The following is a 23,211-nucleotide window of genomic DNA, read 5'->3' on the forward strand; positions in this document are numbered from 1 at the left end:
AACAATCTTTCCAAAAGGGGGGCGATGGAAGGTGACTTCCAGTACACAGTGGACCTCGCTTCTTTTTTTTTTTTTCCTTACGCGAAATAAACAGCTCGTCATTCCTTTTACAGATCCCTGATAATACTTTTTTTTTTTAATAGTCAGTCGTATTTTCTAGAAAACATCTTAAAAGTGAGACCCCGTGACGACGTATAAAAACGGTTGCAGATTTTCTGTACACGTTTACAATATAAACAGAAAGCGTCTCCAGTTTTGTGACAACGAGCCAATGACAAGTCTTTCTTTTTTTCGCAGGAAACGTTTGAACACTGATGACGTAATACGTGATGAGAATCTCGCTGACAACGCAAAATGAGTCATCTTTAATTGATGCATAGAAGCTTCAAAGTGGAGCTTTTGCAAGTGATTTGGATGATTCTTGAGGTGTTTTTTTTTTTGTGCAGTGAACATGGAAAGTCCCTCAAGAGTAAACCGAAATAAAAATACATTAATTAATAATTAAGTATGATGAGCATTTTTTTTCTTCTTTACAAAGGTTTCTGAGGTTTTATTTGTTTGTTTTTTTTGCAATCTTAGTGCTCATGTGGTCAACGGGTTCGCCATCCTTCAGCTGCACAAAAACTATTGTACTGAAGAGCTATATCGCCGTCACGCCAAAAGTGTCAGCGTTGGCCAGTGAAACGACGCGCAATGGCTGTCCTTTTTTTCAATTTGGATGTGGGTTTTTTTTCCCCCCATGATTTTCCTACGATCCCAAAAGTGTTCATCGAGATCCTGATACCACTTAGCACTGTTACGCCGCCACTGTTGGCGAAGGTCCTTCAAGTTGATCAGTGTTGAAACAATCCTGAAAAGCGTCTGCGAAGTGCGTCATGAATTTAGCTGTGAACAAAAAAAGGGACCCAAAGTCAACGAGTCAAATGGATGGAAAGAGCACCAGAAATCGTAAACCAGCAACATTGGCAGTTTTGCTCAGTTGAGCGTCCCCCGGCAGTTCTCGGCGCCGCACAGGCAGGGGATCTTTTCGTCCTCGATGGGGAACTTGTAGTCGTACGTGATCTCCTCGTTGACGTTGATGGGCTGCCGCGAGTAGATGACGATCTTCTTCTGCGACTCCACCGTGATCACCTTGGCATAACAGTTGGGCTGGAACGACAAGTTTCCGTTCAAATCAAGCTTGTGTTTGGGAAAGGTTGAAGGTAAGAAGGAAGGTGGCAAGGGTGGTATGAAAGGATAAGAAAGGAAAAGTGTCGGCAGCAAGGGTCAAAAGAAGGAAGGAAGGGAGGGAGGGAGGCCGGTTGGATGTGATCGGACGTCGTGTTGACGTGTGGCTCTTACGTTGCAGCTGTGGTTGATGAAGCGCGCAAAGTTTCCACACTTGGTGGCATCAATGATGGTGTCGTGGTCCACGCGGAACATGTAGCTGCTGCCGATGCCCTCCTCCTCGTAACGCTTCTCACGCATGTCCGCAATCACCTACGAACAAAACACACACAACTTGATTGTGGCCAAAGTTGGACTTGAACTTCAAAAACATATTTTTCTTCCACTGTATTTTCAGAAAATAATAATGATGACGTTTAGCCTCCTAAATTAAATGTCAACTTCAATCGAGACAAAATACAAAACTCGTGAAAATATGCAACTTTAGTCAGAAAAAATGACAATTTGAATCAGGAAAATATAACTCATTAAAATAATTCAAATGACTTAAAAATACAAATAAAAAAACTTTCCATCCCCCAAACAAAATGTTTTTCTAAAAATAAATAAATAAGTAAAATAGGACTATATTGCTAAATATATACAGGCCCACAACTGAATTCAGAAAAATAAAACAAATCTACTGAAATTACAAAACAAAAAAATAACTTATTGATAAAATTACAAATTTTACATTTTAAGTTTTAAATAAAATATAACTTCACTATTGTAAAACAATCTAAAACATCCGGTAATGTTGAAAAAAATATGCAATCTAATTTGCATAAAAGTAAAACTTTCAAGCCCCAAAATTGTAAAGCTTTTCACTTGTACATACACAAACTTCAACATTTTCACCACTTGAATCTTAAAACTAAAAACATAAAAAATAGCCAATTTTATTCCCATAAAAATAAGACTAAAGACAAAATGCAAAATGTAACGTAATTTTGCGAACGTGGAGTTGTTCTTATCACGAAGAAACAGCGAGGTGACAAAAACCAAAGAAGGGGCATTCGGATTGTGATTCTCACCTGTCTGATGTTTTGTCCCACGTACTCGATGACCATCTCGTCAGCAGCAATGGGCTCCAAAGCGAACAGACCCCAGTCGTGGATGTGCGACTTGCAGAATCGGATCTTCTTCTTCCGGAACTGGAAGCGAGCACATTTGTCGTGAGGCCACCGTGAGGCACTTTGGTGGCAAAAAGGCAAGCGTGTGCGCTCACCTTGAGCTGGTTGAACTTCAGCAGGTCGCTGTCGCACGCAAACGACGACAGCAAGCGCCGCTGCTCAGACCGCCGCTCGGACCCCGCCCTGGTGGAGGCGTGGACTTGCGCAGGTATACTCATACCCTGAGCAAGAGACAGAAAGACAAGATGTTGTCTTTATGAATATAGGAATGGCAATTCAAACGAATGAACAAATTATTCAATGATTTCCTACCTGCGTGTCAACGGGCGGCTCCTCCGACTGCAGCCGCGTACTCTGCAGGTACTTGATCTTGTCCTTCTTGTCAATCTTGTAGTACCCTTCGCTTCGGGCACAGCCGGTCATGTGATCCCTCATGCCGTCATCTCGCCTCTTCTTCTTCACTCGGGGGATGTTGGTCTGTGCAAGGCCGTTAAGGAATGAACTCTTTGGGCTTTGAAGCGCAGGGAACCAAAAAGTTCTCCATTGCTGCCAACAGAGGGCGCTGCTACCACACAATCAGTTGTGGAACATTTTGCTGGGGATTCAACAGGCTAATTTTGAGAAAATCATGTAGCGTTGAGGAAATGTCACATATTGCCTAAAATATATAATAATTTTGATGCTTTTTATCAAATAAATTTGATTGGAGATTTTTTCTTATTAACTTACATAACGATGTGCTATTCTGGCAAATTTAATAAAAAAATAAATAAATAAATAAAAATAAAAAATTATTCGCATCAGTATAAGAAATATTCTGAATGAGAATCTCCAAAAGATACAGTTTACGGGTGTCTTGAAAATAAACGACTTAATTCACATTTGACAACTTAAATCTCGCAAACATTTTATCGAAAGATTATATGACTTATCTTAAAAATACAAAACTGAGGCCAAATATATGCAACTTTTTTCTTGATAATACACAACTCTAGTCTCAAAAATATGAACATTTTCACTCCTAAAGTTGTAACTTTAATCGAGAAAATATGAAACTAAAGCGTAATACACAACCTTACTCTCCAAACTTTGCAGATTAAATATATATAAAAAAAAAATGCAACTACCTTCCCACAAAATACACGACTACTCTCATTAAATCATGACTTTATCCTAAATAATTTCATTATTTAGTTTGCTTTGTGGGGTCAAATATTCCACAACAAATCTTAATCTTGCAGCGCAATTTTGAATTGTTGCTTTTTGTGACACTCATCCCTAAAAGACGGTGCGTGCGTTGGACCAGTTAACTAGATTCGTAATTCATGTCAATTCATTTGCTTGCGAACAAATTGCGAATCCAATGAGATTGGAGCGACTGTGTTTGACGCGATGCTTGACGGTCACAAAGTAAAGGATATGCGGATGATGAACCCAAAGCGTGTCGTTGAGCCAGTCGTTGCCGTTGTCCTGCTGCAGCATCTCGTCGTAGGTGACCTGCAGGAGCCGGATGTCCTCCTCGTCGATGCCTTCGTTCCAGATATCGTACAAGATGGTCATCTCCTCAAAGTCGCTGCGTCTGGAGAAGTAGGCTCGAGGCGGCGTGGTGACGGGGGACAGGCTGTCCAGCAGAAGCTCCTCCCAACCTCGCCGCGCCCGCCGCGCCGGCTTTATGACCACAGGCGCATCCTCTTCGTAGGACAGGAAGCCGTCTTCCGCTTCGGAAAGCAGCGTCGTCCGAGTTGGCGCTGCCCCAAAGTCGGGGCTCAGGCCATCGGGGGATTTGGCGGAGATTTTCCGCGCGTCGACATACTCTCGCAAAGGAGTTGAGTCAGCCGACAGCGCCGAAGTCTCGGAGGGGAGGGGGACCTTTTTCACTTTGGGTCGTCCGGGTTTGCGCTTGGACGGGATGCTGTCCGATACCTCGGACCTGGCGTCTCCGGAGAGGTCGGCCGGATGCGCCGTACCTGTTGACGAGGCTTGGTTAGGTAAGGCGCTGACGGGCGGCTCCTTAAACATGGGACAATCGTCCAGGCTCTCGGAGGAAATCTTCCGATTAAGTGCGGCGGGGTCAGGGAAGACAGGGGTGAAGCTTAAGTCTCGCCCCGGAGTGCGAGGGACTCCGGCGCTGAGGACAGGAGACTGAGCAGGGTAAGAGAAAGGACTACCGGGAATGTGCGGGGAGCTGAGCATCAGGCTGCTGCTCCCCGTGAGCGGAGCGTCACTACCTGGCGTGTTGGGCACCGTGTCCGTGCTCTGGGACTTGCCCAGACTGCGGGCTCGTTCCGTCAGGTCGCGGCCGGGCGTCCGGGGAATGTCCTCGTCCGTGGGCAGACGAGCCCGCTGTGGGAGGTCCGTGGGCGGGTGGAGGTGGGAGCGACCGTCGACTGTGAGGCGAGGCGGGAGAGGGAGGTGCATTAAAGATGCGGAAGCGGACGGGGGTGCGCCGGCTTTGGAATGGAGGTGGGGCGGCGCTAAACCAGCGGGCATCACGGACGCTCCCTCCGGCTCCGCTTTACCTTTGGCTTTGCTCCCCGGGTCGCCGTCGGAAGGAAGGGTGCCCGTAGGCGTGGGCGGCCGCAGGTTCTCGCGAGGTTCCGACCTCACCGTGCCACTTTCATCACCACTGATGTCTTCCTCTTTGGCTACAAAATCACGAGCGTTGTTCCCTTTATTGTCATACACAAAAAGGGACATCAGAGCCGGCCAAACTTTTGCATAGACACACATGCACGTGCACGTTGTGTTGTGCAAATAAATGATATTGCCATCAGATTTTTTTTACAATAGTTGTGGTGGTGTTGTGGTTTTGTAGAAGGTAAGCATTATTTACATGTTTGAGCTGCCATAAAAGCAAAACTAGTTGTGTTAAAATTGAAATTCTGCTTGAAATGCAGGCTTTTACAAATTTCCTCGCTTTTTTTAATGCAACAGATTTCTAATATATTTAGAAATATTTGAGAATTAAGCATCACAGCTATAAATGAGAAGGTATCCGTATTGTGCAAGCTTTCAAAGGTCAAAGCAAAAAAACAATACAGTTGACGGTTGAGCGATCCTACCTGGAACGACTTTGGGCGACAGCGGCTTCCCTTCCGCCATTAGCACCTTCTCGGGGCTTGGTGGTCTGAATTTGGGTTTTCTGTTCAGCTCCTCCGTAACATCCTTGATCGAGACGGGAGGAGGACTGGGTGGCTTGGAGTCCGTCTCACCCTCTTCATCCGAAGACGAAGACGAAGACGACGAAGACGACGAGGACGTCTTGGTGGCTTTGGCTGCATCGTCGTCGTCCTCCATCTCCACCTCAGAGACCTCTTCCTCTTCCGAGCTCAATTCGTAGTCGGAGGAGTCCGAGCTGCCTGATGAGGAGTCCGAGCTGCTCTTGGACGGAGCCGAACTCTCCGACTCTGCGGGAGATGATGCCGTGAGATGACAGACTGCACGACAGCGGACATCAAAGTGCAAATGTGCGCTTCTCGGGTAAATAAAGTACCATCGTCGGACGAATCCGAGGATGCGCTCTCAATGGACGAGTCTCTCTCAGCTTCCTCATCAACACTCTGCCAAAACACAACAACAGGTGTCCACCAAAGTCTCTTTACAATTATCATCCATCTATTAATTTATTAGGGGAGCAACAAAACTATAGAAAATCCGTTTGGACTTTTGACATTTTAAAATGGTAGCATCCTTAAATGTATCGATTTGTTGTTTTTCAGAATTGAATTAACTCGGATAGTTTGGGCTTTGGGGAGCTTTGACATGCTGTTGCATATTGAGAAACATGACAGAACCTACAGCCGGACCACATCAAATTGAAATCTCCTCCCACTGAATCCAAGCCAATATGGTTCAAGCTCTCCAATTCAAAGATGCAACAAATCATCAGCAATGTCAAACCCATTCAAGTCCGATGTACATCTCTAATACCTGAAGTGCAATATTGTAGGATGCAACCATTTGATTCAATTTGTCAAATATTTGAATCCTCTTACAAAATGTGCAAAAAGAGATTTCACTGAAGTTACCTTGCTTGGCAACAGCCTGGGAGTGGGCTCCGTCTCTTCGGGTTCCTCCTCTCGGTCGCCCAGCGACTCCTCCTTCCCCGATGTGTCCGCTTCCTCCTCGCCCTCGCTGTCCAAGTCAAGCGGGCGCGAGTGTCTCCGCTTGGTCGAAATGCCGTCGCCATCCATTTTGGAGTCGTCCAAGGGGAGCTCCGTTGGATCTCGGTCGCGCTCTAGCCGGGATCAGGCATAAATAATTATTCACATTTTTAAATGGTTATTGACATCAATTAAGTTACCTGTCATTTGATTGATTTGATTTTACATATCATTACGTACAAAAAAAATATTCTCTCTCTCTCTCTCTCCCCCCCTTCTTCTCTGTCTTCCCCAACGCTTACCTTCATCCTCCAGCTCGTCATCCACGGGAGTGGAGGGCCGAGCTCGTTTGCTCTCCCCTGCGGCGACGGCCTCTGGTGGGTCCTTCCGTTTCACCTGCGGGCCACATTCCAACGCTAAACACCAAGCGCTGCGGACGAGGTCGCAAATAAGAATCGAAAACAAGATTTTGCTACCTTGAAGGAGGGCAAGCGGATGGCTCCTCGCAAGCCGATTCCGAGCCCCATGCCCTCGTAACCGAGACCCTCGCCCTTGTTCCAGTTCTCAAGCAGACTTGAACCGATGGTTTCTTTAGGTTTAGGTCGCTCTTCTTCCTTCGCCTCCGCACCTTTGATTGGAGTCAAGGATGCCTGGGACAAGAACATTTGGAATTTGATCAACATTTTGATTTTGAAGGAAAATCTTTGGTGTTTATTCATCACAACATCAACACGAGTCAAAATAATCGTGATTAAAATGTTCCCGTAATTCTATTGAAGGAAGCGTTAAAAAGAAAGACTTACCTTTGCTGACCGTTCCTTCTTCTCCCACCACTCATCGAAAGCCCTAAAAGCCACCACCTCCACCATTTTGCGATTGAGGTCCCTCTTCATGATGGCTTTCAGTTCTTTGACAATAACCTGCAGCACACCTTCGATGGTGTCCTTGTGTGGGTCCTCCTTTTTCGACTCATATCCAGGAGGAGGAACCGTTGGGTTGAACTTGGGCATGCTGGAATGCTGCCACGGTTGTCCCGGCGCCCCCGCACCACTGGTGTGCGCGGCGCCCATGGCGAGATGTTGGTACGGTGCGGCAAACGGCCCAGAGGCGGCGCTGTCCAGGAAATGCGGATAGGGATAAGGGCTGCGCGTCTGCGCCATGCGGCTCAGCATCTGCTGCTGCATCTGGAAGGACATGGGAACCGTGCTCCACTGTTCCCACCGCAAACAGTTCATTATCTCCATTTGCACCATCGGGATCATGCCGGCCGAATAGTGAGCCATGTGGGGCAGCAGGTGCGGGTGCACGGCGGGATGGGCGGCCAGGTGAGCTGGATGCCCCGGTACGGCGCCAAGGTGGTGGTGGGCCATGGCAAAGCCAGCCTGGTGGGCCAGGTGGGAGAAGCCTGGCGGAGGGAGGCCGAGGGTCTGGATGGGGGACACGGCGGAGTTGACGACGATGCCTTTGCTACAGTCGCCGCCTCCGATTGGCGTGCCGGGCATCTCGTCGTCAGAGATCTCCATGTCTTCTCCGGACGAGTGATGAATCTGGAGGGCAAATGGAAGAGCTGTTATCTCAAACCAAGTTTCCACCATCACAGTGCCAGAAGAGATCAGCACAATTCACGCTATTGCTCCGAAGACATATTTACAACGAACTCTCGCTACGGCGCGCTTCATCTTTCTTGCTCCCACGATGATGAGGAGTTTTACCTAATTTAACGATGACGGAACTTAGTAGGATATAGTGAGGCGTGGATGACCAAATTTAAAGGAAAGAATGAAATTATTTGTCCACAATGAGGTTCCATGATTGCATTTCACCTTTCATGTCCTCTATTTTATCGTGAAAGTAAACGCGAAAGACTGCCGTTATTGGACATCACCGCGAAATGCTACGCGGAGACTATCGCCGCCGATGGCATGGAGTACTACATCGCACGCATGCGCAGAAGGTCAGGAGTAGTCGGCGTCTCCGTCGTGCTTTGGTCATTTTCCGGTTCAACAATGGCTCTGATTGATTAATTGATGATCAAAGTAGTTGCCGCTTAATTTGTCGTCAAATCAAATCAATTCATTGCAGCACTTCGATCCCCAATTGAACTTGAGTAATAGTCTTCCTCACAAAGCGGAGAATAATTGACTGTGAAGATTGTCATAAGTGTCGCCCAAATCAAAACTGAGCATTCTTGTCATTATGAACACGCTGCTTACCGTCTCCATTTTTTCTGCTGCCGCATTTGCTCGAAGATGTTCCTCTCTGCCTTTGCTGTTGCCGTCGTGGTCGGGGGGCGAGCTGCTCCTCTTGACCAGCGAGGCGGTTCCGGGGATGGGCTCATCGTCCTCGTCCGAGTCTGGCAGCGGCGTGGGACTGATGTCCTCTAATCCGGTGCTAGAGGGTCGGGAATTTGCCACTCCACCACCCATGTACGGCGGTATGGGGGAGAGCTGCGAGGACGAGGACGAAATGGGACTCCCCTCCATTTGCACCTCAGTGTCCGAGTCTCGCTCCGCCAGGAAAGGCAGTTTAGTCCTTTTCTCCTTGAGCAGCATCTCAATGCGCGAGTCCAAGCTATTTCGCTCGGGATCAGCGGCGGGCGAGCCGGGTGACGGGCAGTGTTCGGGCGTCCCGGGGGGAGGCGTGTTAGCATGGGGTCCGGGTTCCGGCGGGGGCTCTGGGATGGGACGGGTTTCCGGTCGATCCTTCAAGGGCAAAAAGTCAGTGGGTGTGGCCAGAGGCGGCTGAAGGGGTCGCTGGTGCTCGCCCTCCCTTTGGGATGGGTGATGAAACGTTGGTTCCGACGGGGGGAAAGCGGGAGGCAAGGGAGCCTGGTAGGGCGAGAAAGCCGACTTGAAGTTAGGCGCAGCGGGGAGAGGTGCCGTATAGGAGAAAGAGGGGGTCGAAGGCGGGGGTTCAGGCGGAGTTAGGTGGTGTTGCTTAAAGGGCGCTTGCTCAGACGTGCTGCTGCGGTACATGTTGCTGCGGTACTGAGGCCTCTCCGGTCTGCGATTGTACGCATCCTGGAACTTGCTCTCGTGTCTCCGCGACTTGTAGCCTCCGGAACTCTCCGCTCGGCTGGGGCCGGATTGGTACGCGGGTGTGGACTGGCGACTGGAGTAGCTGGAGTCTTGGGAGAAGGGGGTGCCCGCTTGGCGTGGCGTTCCCTGGGACTGGGGCGTGTCCTGCCTCAGGCTGGAGTAGCCCGTCTCCAGGGACATGGACAGTGACAGCGGTGTGGTAGAGGAGCTGCTGCTCGGTGGAACCGAGCCTGCCGCGGCCGACAAGTTGCTCTCTGACAATCTGCGGATGGGCTCGCATGCCTTTAGAGGGGACAGAAGAACATCAAAATTTCAATACCTGATATGAGACGTTTGAGGCAGTAAAACATTCCACAAGCACAGATGAACACTGAACCCAAATACATAAAGGGTACAGCTCCATAAATTTTGAAACAGAAAAACTCAAGCTTGGAAGCTGTATGCGGCAATTCAGTGCATAGTTTCACACTGCAACAGGTCACTACACATTTGTTTTGTTTTTTTTCTTACCAGTAAAGCTTCAGCCAGGCTACGAGGGGAAACTTCTCTGGCTTCCTCCCCACCAACAGGCAGCGTCCGTGGCGTGTAGCTTCCATTCATCAGGAGCTGGAAGTATCTAAGGCGATTCTCACCTGAAGAGCAGTTAACACAGTAAATGTGAGGCTCCGCACATAAACCGGGAAAAAAAAGAAGATGAGGAAAGAGGAGGACAAGAAGTTTGTAAACAGTTGAAGTGGGCTACTTGGATTGGATTTGATTTACCCTTGGCCACAAAAATTTAAAAAATACTCCTGGCTGTTGATTGCTCTTAGGGGACGCTAGTGGTAGCGGGACACGATGCAGGTGTTTTTTTCACTTCCACCTTGCATGGCTCTGGATTAGATGTTACATTAAATACAGCAGCTTCAATTAAACAAATACAACACAAGCTGTCTTGCCAAATACAACAATGCCCAGGCTCACATTGTTTTGTGTTTTTTTTTCTACCCCAACACCCTTCTAGAACTCCACTGAAGCTTTGTAATTCAGTTCAAAGCAACATGAAAGGAAGCTCAATGGTGGAACATGTTAACAACTTAACTGGAGAATGCCTCCAGGTTGACGTTGTAAAGGAGAATCTGTTCTAAAAAGCCTTACCTGCTTAAAAAAAAGGCATATTGGCATTATTAAATCATAGAGAATTACAATTTAGTCCGCTAGCTAATTGCTAAAATGCAATTCATTGCGAGGCTAATGAACCTGGCATTGATGACGTGGTGTTAGAAGCCGCAGTAATTACAGCACAGACACAACACATGCGGACGGATAATATAGCAATCCTTAGAGATTTGTCCTCAGTGAGTAAACGTCTGTCATGGTTTACTGAGCAGTTGTCACCATTTACTTGTGTATCTACTGACCCCTAGTGGCCATGATACAAACACCAAAAGGAGTCACACAACGAATTAAAAAGCATTCAATCAGTCATCAATCCATCCATTATCTGTACCGTTTCTCCTCACAAGGGTCACGGACGTGATGGAAATGATCCCAGCTGTCTTTGGGCATTCGATTTAATTATGTTACCACTATATGTTCTTAGACAGATTGTGTTTTACTTTCTCATTATAAACACATTACGAACATTTTTGTTGCTGCTTTATTGGGGGCTGCTACAAAATAATGGCATTGCCATTCATTTGATTTGGGAACTTGGTCACGGAATGAATTAAACGCCCAAGTGAAGGCAAATAAAATGTGCTGCACCATTTGAAATTGAAATGATTCAAAATTGAAATGATTCAAAACTGTTTTTCAATTTCAAGTAAACGTTGGATCCACCTACAAATGACAGCAGAATGGGGTTGTAGTATGCGGGTGAGTGGTTAGTCAGGGAGGGCATTTAGTGTTTGTTTCCAGGGCTGAAATTAGGCCCACTGGGGAGTTGACAGCGCCCTCAGCCAGCGGCTTGTGGGAGCAGGGATTACATTCAATGACATTCAATTAAACCCGCCGTTCCCAAGCAATGCAGGTGATCACATGACAGCTGTCCCAAAGTAAGCCAGATGTCATAAGTGAAGACACGGCGGTGTTTACCTTTGGGGTCCAGCTCCACGTGGATGATGTTTCCCATCACTGATGTGCTGTGCAGCATCTGCACGGCCAACTTGGCAGCTTTGACACTCTCGAAGACCACTTTGGCAATGCCCAGGTGCTTCTTGTTCTTGGGGTTGTAAAGGATCTCCACCTCCTCGATGTCGCCAAACTTCTTGCACATGTCTGTCAGGAAGCCCTCGCGGATGTTGTCGTTCAAGTGGGCAAAAGTCACCTCCTTCGGGGGCACGGGGCCGATGTAATACTCATCAATCTAGATGGGAGAATGGGAAATTGTAGGGGAATCTAGCAGTTAGACAATTTGCCATGAAATTAAAGCCCACAATTGTTGCTAATGTGTAAAAATTCACATTTGTTCAATTGATACATAAAGCACAGCCCTCAAAGGCCTTTCTGTTCTTATGACTCTCCAAAGTATCGCACAGCTGTCATTTGGTGGTTCGACTGCACAATCTTACCCGTAAATAAAAGATAGACTCTATATTTGTATGTCATGTCTTTGTTTGTTACTGTAATACTAGTGTCGCTTATACTGCCAAAGACAAATTCCTTGCGTGTTTTATATAAAGGACATCTTTATCTTTATATACTTGGCCAATAAATGTGATTCTGATAAATAGTATAGGCTACAAATGCAACAGTTGTCCTTGAAATCCTCACAAATGCTGCAAATGCAAACTAAACATGTTCAATTGTTAAGTAGGGAACAGCGATCAAAGGGCTTCACAAATAAGATACCAGTCACTCTTTGATTTTATTTGAAACCCCCCCTCACTCTTAACACACAGCAGTTGTCCTAGAAAGCCCTAAAATGAACAAGTGGGTGTGTCTGGAACTTACGACAACTTAATTACCCACACCTCCACCACAAGGAAAATACGTGCTGTCAAGACTACCTTAAACTTGGGCACGGGTAGGTCCGTTTCTTTGTATTTGGTCCATAGGCGACCGATCCTCGGGTCTCGCACGCTGTCCACCGGTGGCATCCCCGGGTTCTGCGGAGGAGGCGGGAACACATTGCTGTCATCCTCCTAAGCACCGTTTCAATCCGACGACAAGTAAACAAAGTAGCGCAAAGTCGCTTGTGCTGTTTCGAAGACAGCGATGATGGAGGCTGAGTCCGGGGCAGAGTGCCCTCCGTCATGGAGCTCGCCTCCTCGGTTACTCTCAGCGGCGGCGGCGTTGCACTTACAGGAATGTTGAAAGCATGTCCATCGTAGCGAAACAGTTTGTGCGATCCCTTCTTGAGCGCCGGGTCGATGATCAACTTAAAACTTCTCCAGTGGTGACTCCGCTTCTCCGCCGAGCCGGGGTGACTGTCGGTGCCGTTGGCCAACGCTGAAAGCACACACAGCCGAGCTAACGTGAGGCAGCGGCGGCGACGGCGGCGTCGGCTGCGGCTAAAGCACGGACACTCATTCGGTACCATTACCACCAGTTACCCACCACCAGCACCTTCCTCGTCCGCGACACTTCTTCCAAAAACGTTACACATGCGTGACTTGTGTTGCTCGGCAAGGCAATTGTGAGAAAGGTGAAGAAAGAGAGGGGGAAGCTTACTTGAACTCTGCTTTCTGCCATGGTCCTCGTACAATTTGTTTCTCTCCCCCGGCTTGGACATGTTTCGCCCCGATCGAGGGATCCTTTCTAGTTGAATCAGTGAAATAAATCGCGGGGGAATTGCTTTTCGCCCCGCTCACATTACATGATTTCGCTGGAAGAAGGATATTAGTGGCTCCTTTTTGAGCGTGAGCCCGCACATATTGTGTGACTGCTGCTCGAGTCCGTGCTGCTGTGTGGAGCTTCGGCAGGGTACGGTAGCTTCTTTCTGTCTCTCCCACAATACACCGCTTAGCTTAGCTTAGCTTAGCTTAGTTTAGCTGAGTTTAGGCTTTGGCCCCACGTCGAAACGACAGGCGCACTTTCGCCACGACAACTACAACCTGCTCGTAGAATAAAGACAAAGGCGTCGTGTACGCGATACGTTAAATCAGAACTCCCCGTGTAAAAAATGTAAATATATATATATGGTGCGCGCGTGACTTATTTATGTGAATGTTTCTATCTTTTCCGTGTCGGTTTGACCGTCTCAACACGCTCGTGACGAATCTGCCTCTACTCGCATTGACCAAAGAGTCAAACGTTCGATTAAAAATTCGTTAGAATCCCAACCGGCTCCGTTGAATAATATTCAACGGCTAGTTACATTTTTTAAAATAAAACAACAATAATGTAAATGTGACTAAATGTTTCAAATACAAGACAGATTTGAGCTGGTAGCTGCATCACGGTAAATAAATGCCAGTGCCTTTCCCCATCGCGAACGTCACCTGACGACGTGTTTACGTTTAATTTTAACATTAAATTACTTGCTTTTGGTTGTTTTATGGCAAACAAAGGATTTTGTTTGACATTTTCTGCCAAACCACATCAGCATCTCCACCAAAATATGAATGAAAACCATCTGGTAACCCTTGATGTAGAAAGACAACTATTAAAATTAAATTTTAGATCAAAACTGTTGGTGCCTTTCAAGGAATTATCCAGCCCAAATGGCCCATTTTTCGACTGTCAAGCTCAATTTATATATTTGTGATCATAAAACTGAAATTAGTAAATTAATTTTTTTTTTTATCTATTCGTTTTGGAGTAATTAGGAAATAAGTGACGACTTGAAAAAAACGCCTACTTTTAAACAAGGAATATGGCCACGCCCCCCTGCGCTCTTTCGGAGTCATTTCAGGGACCCATTACAAACTTTCCGTTGGAAATATGTGTACTTTCATTGCTTATAGCATCCAAAAACAGTGATAAATTGCTACCAAAATTCATGTGGACATCCCTACCTATGACCGCTTCAACATCCACCCATTTCTGCACTGCAAATCCTCACTAGGTCGGGCGCGGGCGTGCTGAATGTTTTCTAAGTTCAATTTTTCACAAAGGCACGACAACCGCCATTGTTGTGAAGCTCACTGTCCAACATTGACGCTCATGAAGCGGCTCTGACTAAAAGCACATGCCACTACGGGATGCGCACCGTTCAAGAAGACCACCTCCAGGGTTCATCTATGCAGAGTTTATCCGGAATCAACGCCAAATCGCGCCGTGACGCTGACAGTTCAATGTTGCTGTTGCCTTCTTGGCGGCCTCCCTGACCGTATTTTGCACTTTAATTTGACATGATTTTTGTTGTTCTTGGTTGGTTATTTTTAGGGTAGGTATTGAGTTTTGTTTACATTGCCTGCTGTTTTTATTTTCTTTCAGTGCTCAGAAGAAATATTAAAAATGTGAATAAAAATAATAAGGCAACATTTGAAAGATAATAAACGTCATTGTTTCCAAAAAGAAAAATACTATATGCGTATTATAATGTAAAACAGATTTCTTTCTGTAGTTGATGCCTCGAAATGCACCTCTCACAATAAACACAAGAGGTAGCTTAGTTACTCATGACGTGACTCAGTGTTTGCATTTAGTTTTACAGTTTTATTTATAAATTCTTAAATTGTTCTTTTTAGGACAAGAAAAAGGTTCCGTTTGACACTGCCTGCTGTGTTTTTTTTCCCCAGTGCTCGGGCAATTGGCTGGTTAACAGCGGGCAACCTGGCCAGCCAATCAGCATGCAGCTGAAAGAGGCGCCGTCTGCTATTAGAGGGAGGCACAAGAAGTCCTTCAACACACAGCAGAGAGAGGGGGGCCTGAAAGCTTTCTCTCAGCAGCCATTTTCCTAAAAGAAAAAAAAAAAAAAACACAGGGACTTTATGGCCTACATGGGTTTCCTTTGTTCCAAAATGGGATCTTACACTTGATTTCCTCAACTCTCACGGACTATGATAAGATCCTATGATTGCTTCCTTTGAAAGGGACTGAGAAGAAGGAAGAAATGTACTGGATGTAATTACCCTGTGAACATTTTCAGCCTTTTTTCCTCTGCTTGGAATCATCCATCTTTGTCTTAAGACAGGCCACATGGCACTCCCAAATAATACTAGTTTTTGCTTTTAAAATAAATGTAAATAAACTGCCTGATGACTTTAAGAGAGGAAGAAAAACAGTTTAAGTATCTAAATATGTAGTTGAGGCCTTGTATGAGTTGCAACGTGTAAGTCAAATTTTCTGATAATCTAACATGTTTATGTGAATAAGGCATGCATGATATTGCTCATTAAACTTTTCTTGTCCTAAAACAAAGTAAGCTTTTAGTAGCATCATTATTCAATCTGCTAGCCTCTACATGATATCATGCCAATGTTGATCATTGACGGCCTTGTGATGTTGGTTACAATTCAGCACACAACTGCTTTGCTTAATGGTTCTGAACATGTTCTCCCACAACAGAAACGGATGTGATTTTGGATACTGCTGTGGGCAGGATTGATTTGTGATGCCTCCATTTGCCATTTCAAACAACCAAATGACCTTGCGTCAAGGGCACATTTAATTTCCCCAAACAGGTCTACTTGTCCCAAGCCACAGAAGAAGAGACCACGCTTGAAAATATTTACCTCAAATGCAGTGAGTAGGCCTACATGATCCAAGTGCAGGAGGAATGATTTCAGCTCCATCTCGGGATCCTCCAACAAGGTGATTAATAAAGGATAGGGAAATATCTCCTGAAAATGAAGGAATCCATTAGCACGAAAGATAGAGCTCTTCCAAAGAGAAAAAAGGTCAAATGAAATCATGAGTGCGTTTGCCCCCCCAGCCTGTGAATAACGCATCTTCAACCATCATCTCTTTGGGCAATATGCAAACCATCTCTCGCTTTCTCTCCTTGAAGACGGGATAAGATCAACCTTAAAAAAATCCCTTCCACGTCGACCACTCACTAAGCATCACCAAATTAAAACAACAAGGAAATGTTTGGAAAGGTAATTGATTTTTACACTTTTCACTCACGTCTGCCTGTTTTATTTTTTTTTATCTAGATTGTAGGCATTCTTCTAAGAGGACAGTAAACACTTGTTAAGTGAGATCCATCAACACTTTTCCATAGCAATTTATGTAACATAGTACTTTTGTATTTGTAAATATTGTAGACTTACAGCTGGTATTCAAAATATGTAATCCAAGCCTGTCAAACGCAAGCGAATCTTAAAAGGGATTAATCTTGGGACTTTTCACTGCTCTTCCATTGTCCAAAAGTCATTTTGGTGGCGTGTAGGTTTTAAAGTGACGAGCAGTTTCTCAGCTATGTTCCCTCTCAAAATGGCTTCTCAGCGTGCACGCGCACACGCACTTGCAATGCAGCGCACCGCACCGCATTTGTGCTTCGGGTGGAAGAGCACCTCAAGGGGAAGGGAGGAGGGGAAATTCTCGACGTTTCCACACTCCAGATGGGGCGTTTTTTACTCTACGTGTCATTTTAACAGGAATTGAAGTACACGGACGAGGAGAATTGACGAACAATCGACCGAAGAGTGTAAAAAAGATGGCGACGGTTGCGGCTCACTGACTTCTCGAAGCGGAAGGCGATAATCTGTGGGCTGTGGCGGGCGTTGCCACGGCAACGCGCGAGCTCAGCAACCCCCTCTCTGTGTTTCCATATTAGGTCATGGGAAGTCTGTAGCGGCTCTTGTGTTGACCGACTGGAGGGGGGAGGGGGACGTTGAGACGAAAATAACGTAACTGGAGGCCAGAAAACACACACAAAACGCGATTATAACAAAATGTTTAGCGTGTGTGGCCGCGACTCAAAGGTGCTTGTCTGTTGTGTTTGTGTGACTTTCCGAGGCCAGTTTTTCCAGCTCGCCATGTTTCTTTTGGGCATTCCGCCCATAAAGGGAGGGCGGCTCGCAGTCTCCTTCGAACCAGGACAGTTACACCAAGCTTTGAACGACAATGACCCTCCTTCTCCTGATTTCGGCGCACGGCCGGCCAGCCAGCCTGGAAGATGCGAAGGTTAACGTTTTAATACACGAGCGAGCAGTTAATCGGTGATTGTCCTTAAGTATGGGGGCAAAAAATAAAAACCATGAGCGCTCATTAGTGCTGCACCATTCAACATTGTGGAATGTTGCAGCTTTCCCCTCGTGTCTCGACTTGGACAATTGCCTCCTTGCGTGGTGAACAAAAGCTGCTCTCTGTTCACGATTTTGACGAAAAAGACCTGTGGATATTTTTTATGTCGGCAACAAAACGATCACTCTCTTTTTATCTCCATGTAATCGCTTGAATAATCAGCCTAACTTTTTTTTTTTTTTTAACGGTAAGCCCTTTCGACGGTTTGTGCAGAGTGCTATTCTGTTATTTAAAAAAAAAAATTTCATTTGTGATGTATTACAGTACTGTATTGGTCTGATCTTTTAAATAAACGTGTGGGGGCACCAGTAAGTACTTGCTGCTATTTTCATTTCACGTTTACCCGTTTGTTTCATATGAACAGAATTCCCTGTTCTGTCATTTGGAATTTAAACCGACCAAACCGGTTACATTTCAGTTCCGAAGCATGAAGGCTAAAGACATGAAAATAGCTTGTCAAATTCGTCTCTGCCTTAAAGGGACAGTGTTCCAAAATCATTTCAACACCACCTTCCCCCACAAAAAAACATCCTTTCCCACTCGTATTCCAAAGCAGTGTTCCGGCACCGGTCAGCAGGCCACACAGATGAAAGCAAAACAAACGTGCAGTACTTGCAGTTTATTTATCATTACAGGCTGAAAAATATTTTATGTTGAAAAGTCATACTGTGACGGTGGCCGATTGGTTCGCATGATGGCATCACTGTGCAGAGGTTGTGGGTTCAATTACGGCTCTGGACCGCCAACATTCCAAAAACATGAATGCTAGGTTGACTGGACACCCTGAATTGGTTGTTCGTCTGTGTGCCCTGCAATTGGCTGGCAACCAGTGCAGGGTGTGCCCGAAGTCGGCTGGGAGAGGCTCTAGCACTCGCTCACGACCATCGTGAGGAGAAGCGGAACAGATAATGGATGGACGGTTGTTTATGAAGTAATTAAAAAAAATAACCACCACTATTACAGTCAAGTACACAAAATATAAAATATAAACATAAGTATTAGAATAATCTTGAAATTTAAACAGAATTCACTCACTAAAATAATCACAAATATTTACAATATTCATATCTTTAATCGCCCAGAGTAAAAAAGTAAGGATTTAATTCTTATTAAATATCCAATTATGTAATTTCCTTTACAAAACTGTTTGCTACAATGTCATCATCTAATTTACCTCACCAACAAGCATCTTTCATATTATTTACAAGAAATAAATGATTTAATGAGATACATTTTTTCGCGCAATTTTATGAAGCAAAAATGGCCAATTCAATGCAACAAATCTGACAGAATTGGAGTAAAAAATGGAGTGGACCAGACAAGGCCCTCGGCCCCAGGCAAGCGGTAGATGCACAAGACAAAAAAGGCGTTCCCGCCCGTTGCAAAAAAAGGAAGGAGGGGCAGCGTGCAGTGGCGTTCATAAGCATAGTTGCCGTACACGAGCACGCGGGGCAGAATTGCGAGGGGTCATCTCTCATCACCAAGACAGAAAGGGGAAGTGGTGAGCTGACAAACGCGCTAAAAGATGCCACTTGTATGCAAATCAAGCGTCGACCTTTGCATGTGTTGATTTTGCAGACTTTCTTTGCCATGCGTGGCCTTGACTGAGGGAGTAGCGTGGTCCTGGGAGACGCTTTTTACAATCAGGATGACGCAAAATAAAGATGCCGGTAGGGAGGGCGAGGAACTCAAGATAGTCATTGTGGGAGATGGAGGCTGTGGCAAAACGTCTCTTCTCATGGTTTATGCCAAAGATTACTTTCCAGAGGTAAGAGGATCACGTGTTGCCCTTTCTGGTCACATTTAACCGCAAAAAAAAAAAAATGACAGTGACCATAATAGTTATCATTCTTCTTTTCTAATAGAAATATGCCCCGACAGTGATTGAAAAATACACCACCTCTGTGGTCCTTAGAGGAAAAGAAGTGAAGCTCAATGTGTACGACACGGCAGGTAAGACAAGCTCAAAAGTCTTACTTAAACATTTACAATTAACAATTGGAAACATTTTGGAACGCGGTTTGTTACGTGGAGAGCAGGCCTTTCTAATATTGTGCATCATAAAAAAGATACAATGATGATATAGAATAGAATATTCGATTAATTAATTTGACTGTTTTGCCACCCCCCCCTCCTCCCTCCTCAATTCAATGGACATTGAGCTGCTCCTTCTGGTGTGCGTGCCTTGGCCACTTGGGGGCAGTATATTTTACGGTTGCCCCGATACAACATCTGCCACTTCCGATCCGATACCGATATTGCGGCCTAGCGTAATGTCTGATCCGATTAGTGAAACTTTGGATTGCTCCAATACCAAACATGTTGAACGAAATTCATACAACAAAAAGAAATTATGATAATGTATATTTTTCTATATTTCAGTTTTTTTTCCCCCGTCTTATGCATAATATAATAAGCATGCTTTTGGAATGCTGGAGGAAGCCTGAGCACCTACAATTTAAATCCAAAGCACAAGAAATGTGAAGGAGACGTACAGATGACCACTGGTGCACCGTAACGCAGAGACAGACAAACAGACATCACGACCCCTCCCCCATCTCACAACACACACACAATATACATATAAATATATTGTTTGAAGTGTAATTGCCTGGGTGCCACAAAGGCTCCCATTTGAATGAGCAGCAGACCTTCTGTCAATTCACCGCAAGACAATCTTATCTGTTCATTGTAAAGTGCCTTGCAGAGAGAGGCTTGCATCATTGCAAAGAGGAAGTTGAAGCCAGGATGTGGTTTTTGTGTGCATCTACCATACGCTCATATATTCCGAATGACATGACATGCGCAGCCGCCCCACCGCCTGTCGTCTGTTGGCTTCCAAACCTGTTTTTAGACAATCAACCGTCACGTTTGTGCTTTCAGGCCAAGAGGACTACGACCGGCTGCGACCGCTCTCGTACCAAGAGGCCCATTTGATTCTGGTCTGCTTTGATGTGACCAATCCCACCAGTTTTGACAATGTGACCATAAAGGTAAAAAGATGGAAATCAAGGTGCGACAACGGAAAAGTATGTGCGTCTTTGTGTTTATTCTTTAAACGGGAATTTCAAGTTTGGAGTGCCGCGCATACTTTGAGTTATGATTAACTAGACGGTGTGCTGCTTTTGGTGTGGACTTTGAGCTGAAAACCAGAGTGGGAAGCCATTTCCTCCTCTCAGGTCTGCATGCATTGTCAGAAAAAAGGGGCTGAATTTGTACCTTTAGGTGATCAATGGCTTGTCACTGGGGGGTGCACCCTGTAAATGTGTGTGTGTGTGTGTGTGTGTGGGGGGGGGGGGGGACATTACACACGGCTTTTAATATGACAAAAAAAAACAAAAACTAAATTGTTCACCTTGTTTAGCCATGGTGGGCATCGTCAGTCCGCTGAACGACAGTCAGTTCCTGGTCGGCGGCAGCCAATCAGAGTTGAGAACACGCAAGTGCTGCTGCGCAAGCAGACAGATAAAATAAAATAAAATAAAATAAAATAAAATAAAATAAAATAAAATAAAATAAAATAATTTTATTTAATGTTATTTTATTTTATTTAAAATAAAATAAAATAAAATAAAATAAAATAAAAAATAAAATAAAATAAAATAAAATAAAATAAAATAAAATAAAATAAAATAAAATAAAATAAAATAAAATAAAATAAAATAAAATAAAATAAAATAAAATAAAAAAATACAATACAATACAATACAATACAATACAATAAAATAAAATAATTAATAAAAACAATTTGGGACACATCATTCAGGTCTATGGGAGTGGAAGTTTTTCAACACTGTTCTACTTTACGAGGTGAAAAATGTATACTTACAAAATTGCATGTAGGTGAGAATGTGAGCGGGAATCCTGGTTTGTTTACACGATGGAGTGGCTGCAAAAAGGTCAAACTGTGTGGATGTGCACAGTGGCACCCGGAGGTGAAGCACTTCTGCCGGGACGTCCCGGTCATCCTGATTGGCTGCAAGACGGACCTCAGGAAGGACAAAGAGTGCTGCAGGAAGCTGAAGGCTGTCAACCAGGCTCCCATCACGTACACGCAGGTGAGGACATGACGACCAACGGCTCTGGCCAAACATCGGGATAAGTCTACGAGACAAATGACGCAAAGTGAAAAATGAGACTATATTGTCCTGCAACGTTTGTTGCATTTGACCATTTTGAATTCATTTGAGTGCATTCATTTATTTCCGTCTTTTTAAAATGTAAATAATCAAAAACAACAGTGAACTAAACAATTTGTCAAATACAATGAAATGAATTATTTTATTTGAAAACTAAAACTAATCCTCATTGTGATGCACTCGGTGCTAATGTGGTGCTGTTTGCTGGAGGACGCAGGGCTTGGCCGCACAGCAGCAGATGAAGGCCGAGCTCTACCTGGAGTGTTCAGCAAAGTACCAGGAGAATGTGGACGACGTGTTCAGGGAGGCCGCCAAGAAGGCCTTGGCCTTCCGCCGCAAGCAAAACCACTCCAAACGCAAGAGCAATTGTGCCATTCTATGACCGCAGCACATTTCTGTTGCTTAGTCCGATGCACTTTTGTCTCAAGCTGAAAACTTAATTTAAACGTTAACTAAACGGTACCTACCAAATGCACTGTCCTAGATGCGCTGTGTGGCGATGCATTGTTCGCATTCTGGGAAGCATCATTTTTGAGTGGCCGAAACGAAAAAATAGAGCACATAAATGGACTAATTTCGTTCTGGCAAAGAGAGGGAATTTCTAGCCAGTGTCGGAGAGTGCTTTTTTTTTTGTCACAAGCACTTCGAAAAAAAATATCTAAACTGAGCTTGTTAGTGACAAATGGGTCATTGCAGCTGGCCAGTACCTTTAACATTACGCACTTTGACGATTTGAGTGATTCTTTTGGAAACCACTAGAGGGCGCCAGCAGACCATGTATAGAAAATCGCTGCTCTGAGCCGTTTGAATGCCGGAATGTTTCATTTCTTTTTGCACAACTTACTTTTTGGAAACAAGGAGCTGAATGGCAACATTTGCGTCAGCTCTTTGTAGAGGTCTGCGCTATACGCAGTTTAGGCAAGCGATTCTCAATGTGTCACACTCAGGCTCCCTCCCTTCAATTGTGTTAATCTTTGAAGTTTAAGACAATTTTATCTTGAAGACCTGTTTATTTTTAAACCATTTTGGTACAACTTTTTTTTACCTGTTATGTGCAAAACATTCTAATTATAATATCTTGGTTATAACACGTTGACTTATGTTAATTAAAAAAACATTTTCACTCCAATGTCATGAGTGGTAAATACTTATATGTAACATAGCATTTTTGTTAATTTAAATATGCGTCTTTTAATTTTTGGGGGGGACATTCCTTGACTAGTCCTTTTTTTGTCTTGTACATATTTTCATGTCCTTATTTCATAGACTTTTTCCCTATAAACTTGTTTTGGCGCTTTTCGGGCGTGTCCTTGAAAAAAAAAAAAAAAAAAGAAAACATAACTTGCCTTTGACTGCAGCGCCCACTAGCGTGAGAAAAGACTAACTCCACTCGCCCTTCATTTCCTCCAAGCGTCCAGGGATAGGACTGGTCGCCTAGCAATGGCCGGACAAACAAATGAGTGGTTGCCAATCA

General features: G+C 44.8%; 2 protein-coding genes and 1 long non-coding RNA gene across 8 annotated transcripts; 2 read left to right on the plus strand and 1 right to left on the minus strand.

Annotated features, from left to right (window-relative positions):
• Window positions 1-284: 284 nt before the first annotated feature.
• Window positions 285-17,027, minus strand: setd1ba (SET domain containing 1B, histone lysine methyltransferase a). 5 transcript variants are annotated; one of them, XM_088281934.1, is made up of 22 exons: window positions 16,623-17,027; window positions 16,083-16,190; window positions 14,421-15,304; window positions 13,135-13,221; window positions 12,767-12,912; window positions 12,471-12,569; window positions 11,557-11,827; window positions 9,991-10,112; window positions 8,656-9,762; window positions 7,246-7,989; window positions 6,919-7,092; window positions 6,745-6,838; window positions 6,368-6,576; window positions 5,833-5,899; window positions 5,402-5,746; window positions 4,859-5,008; window positions 3,760-4,726; window positions 2,652-2,817; window positions 2,435-2,560; window positions 2,241-2,360; window positions 1,342-1,479; window positions 285-1,149 (listed from the first exon to the last, which is right to left on the minus strand). In XM_088281934.1, exons 4-22 carry the CDS (start codon window positions 13,193-13,195, stop codon window positions 976-978), a joined length of 5,280 nt encoding a protein of 1,759 aa, XP_088138060.1. In that variant the 5' UTR covers window positions 13,196-13,221; window positions 14,421-15,304; window positions 16,083-16,190; window positions 16,623-17,027; the 3' UTR covers window positions 285-975. The 5 variants fall into 5 exon arrangements, with proteins under 5 accessions (XP_088138060.1, XP_088138063.1, XP_088138058.1 ...); XM_088281937.1 differs by having other exon boundaries at window positions 3,760-4,306; window positions 4,568-5,008; XM_088281932.1 differs by having other exon boundaries at window positions 3,760-5,008.
• Window positions 14,317-17,910, plus strand: LOC148319237 (uncharacterized). Of its 2 annotated transcripts, none has more exons than XR_015839800.1 (3): window positions 14,317-14,791; window positions 15,147-16,448; window positions 16,950-17,910. It is a non-coding gene; the product is annotated as an uncharacterized LOC148319237 (long non-coding RNA). The 2 variants fall into 2 exon arrangements; XR_015839801.1 differs by having other exon boundaries at window positions 17,129-17,910.
• Window positions 17,911-19,002: 1,092 nt separating this feature from the next.
• On the plus strand, window positions 19,003-22,866 carry rhof (ras homolog family member F). The gene is made up of 6 exons (XM_088281940.1): window positions 19,003-19,099; window positions 19,177-19,366; window positions 19,464-19,551; window positions 20,482-20,591; window positions 21,522-21,656; window positions 21,955-22,866. The coding sequence occupies exons 2-6, from the start codon at window positions 19,247-19,249 to the stop codon at window positions 22,117-22,119; spliced, it is 618 nt and encodes a 205-aa protein (XP_088138066.1). The 5' UTR covers window positions 19,003-19,099; window positions 19,177-19,246; the 3' UTR covers window positions 22,120-22,866.
• Window positions 22,867-23,211: the final 345 nt, after the last annotated feature.

Source organism: Idiotropiscis lumnitzeri, chromosome 18, assembly GCF_059441095.1.
Source record: "Idiotropiscis lumnitzeri isolate Australia: NSW breed Sydney's pygmy pipehorse chromosome 18, RoL_Ilum_1.0, whole genome shotgun sequence".
Lineage (NCBI taxonomy): Eukaryota > Metazoa > Chordata > Actinopteri > Syngnathiformes > Syngnathidae > Idiotropiscis > Idiotropiscis lumnitzeri.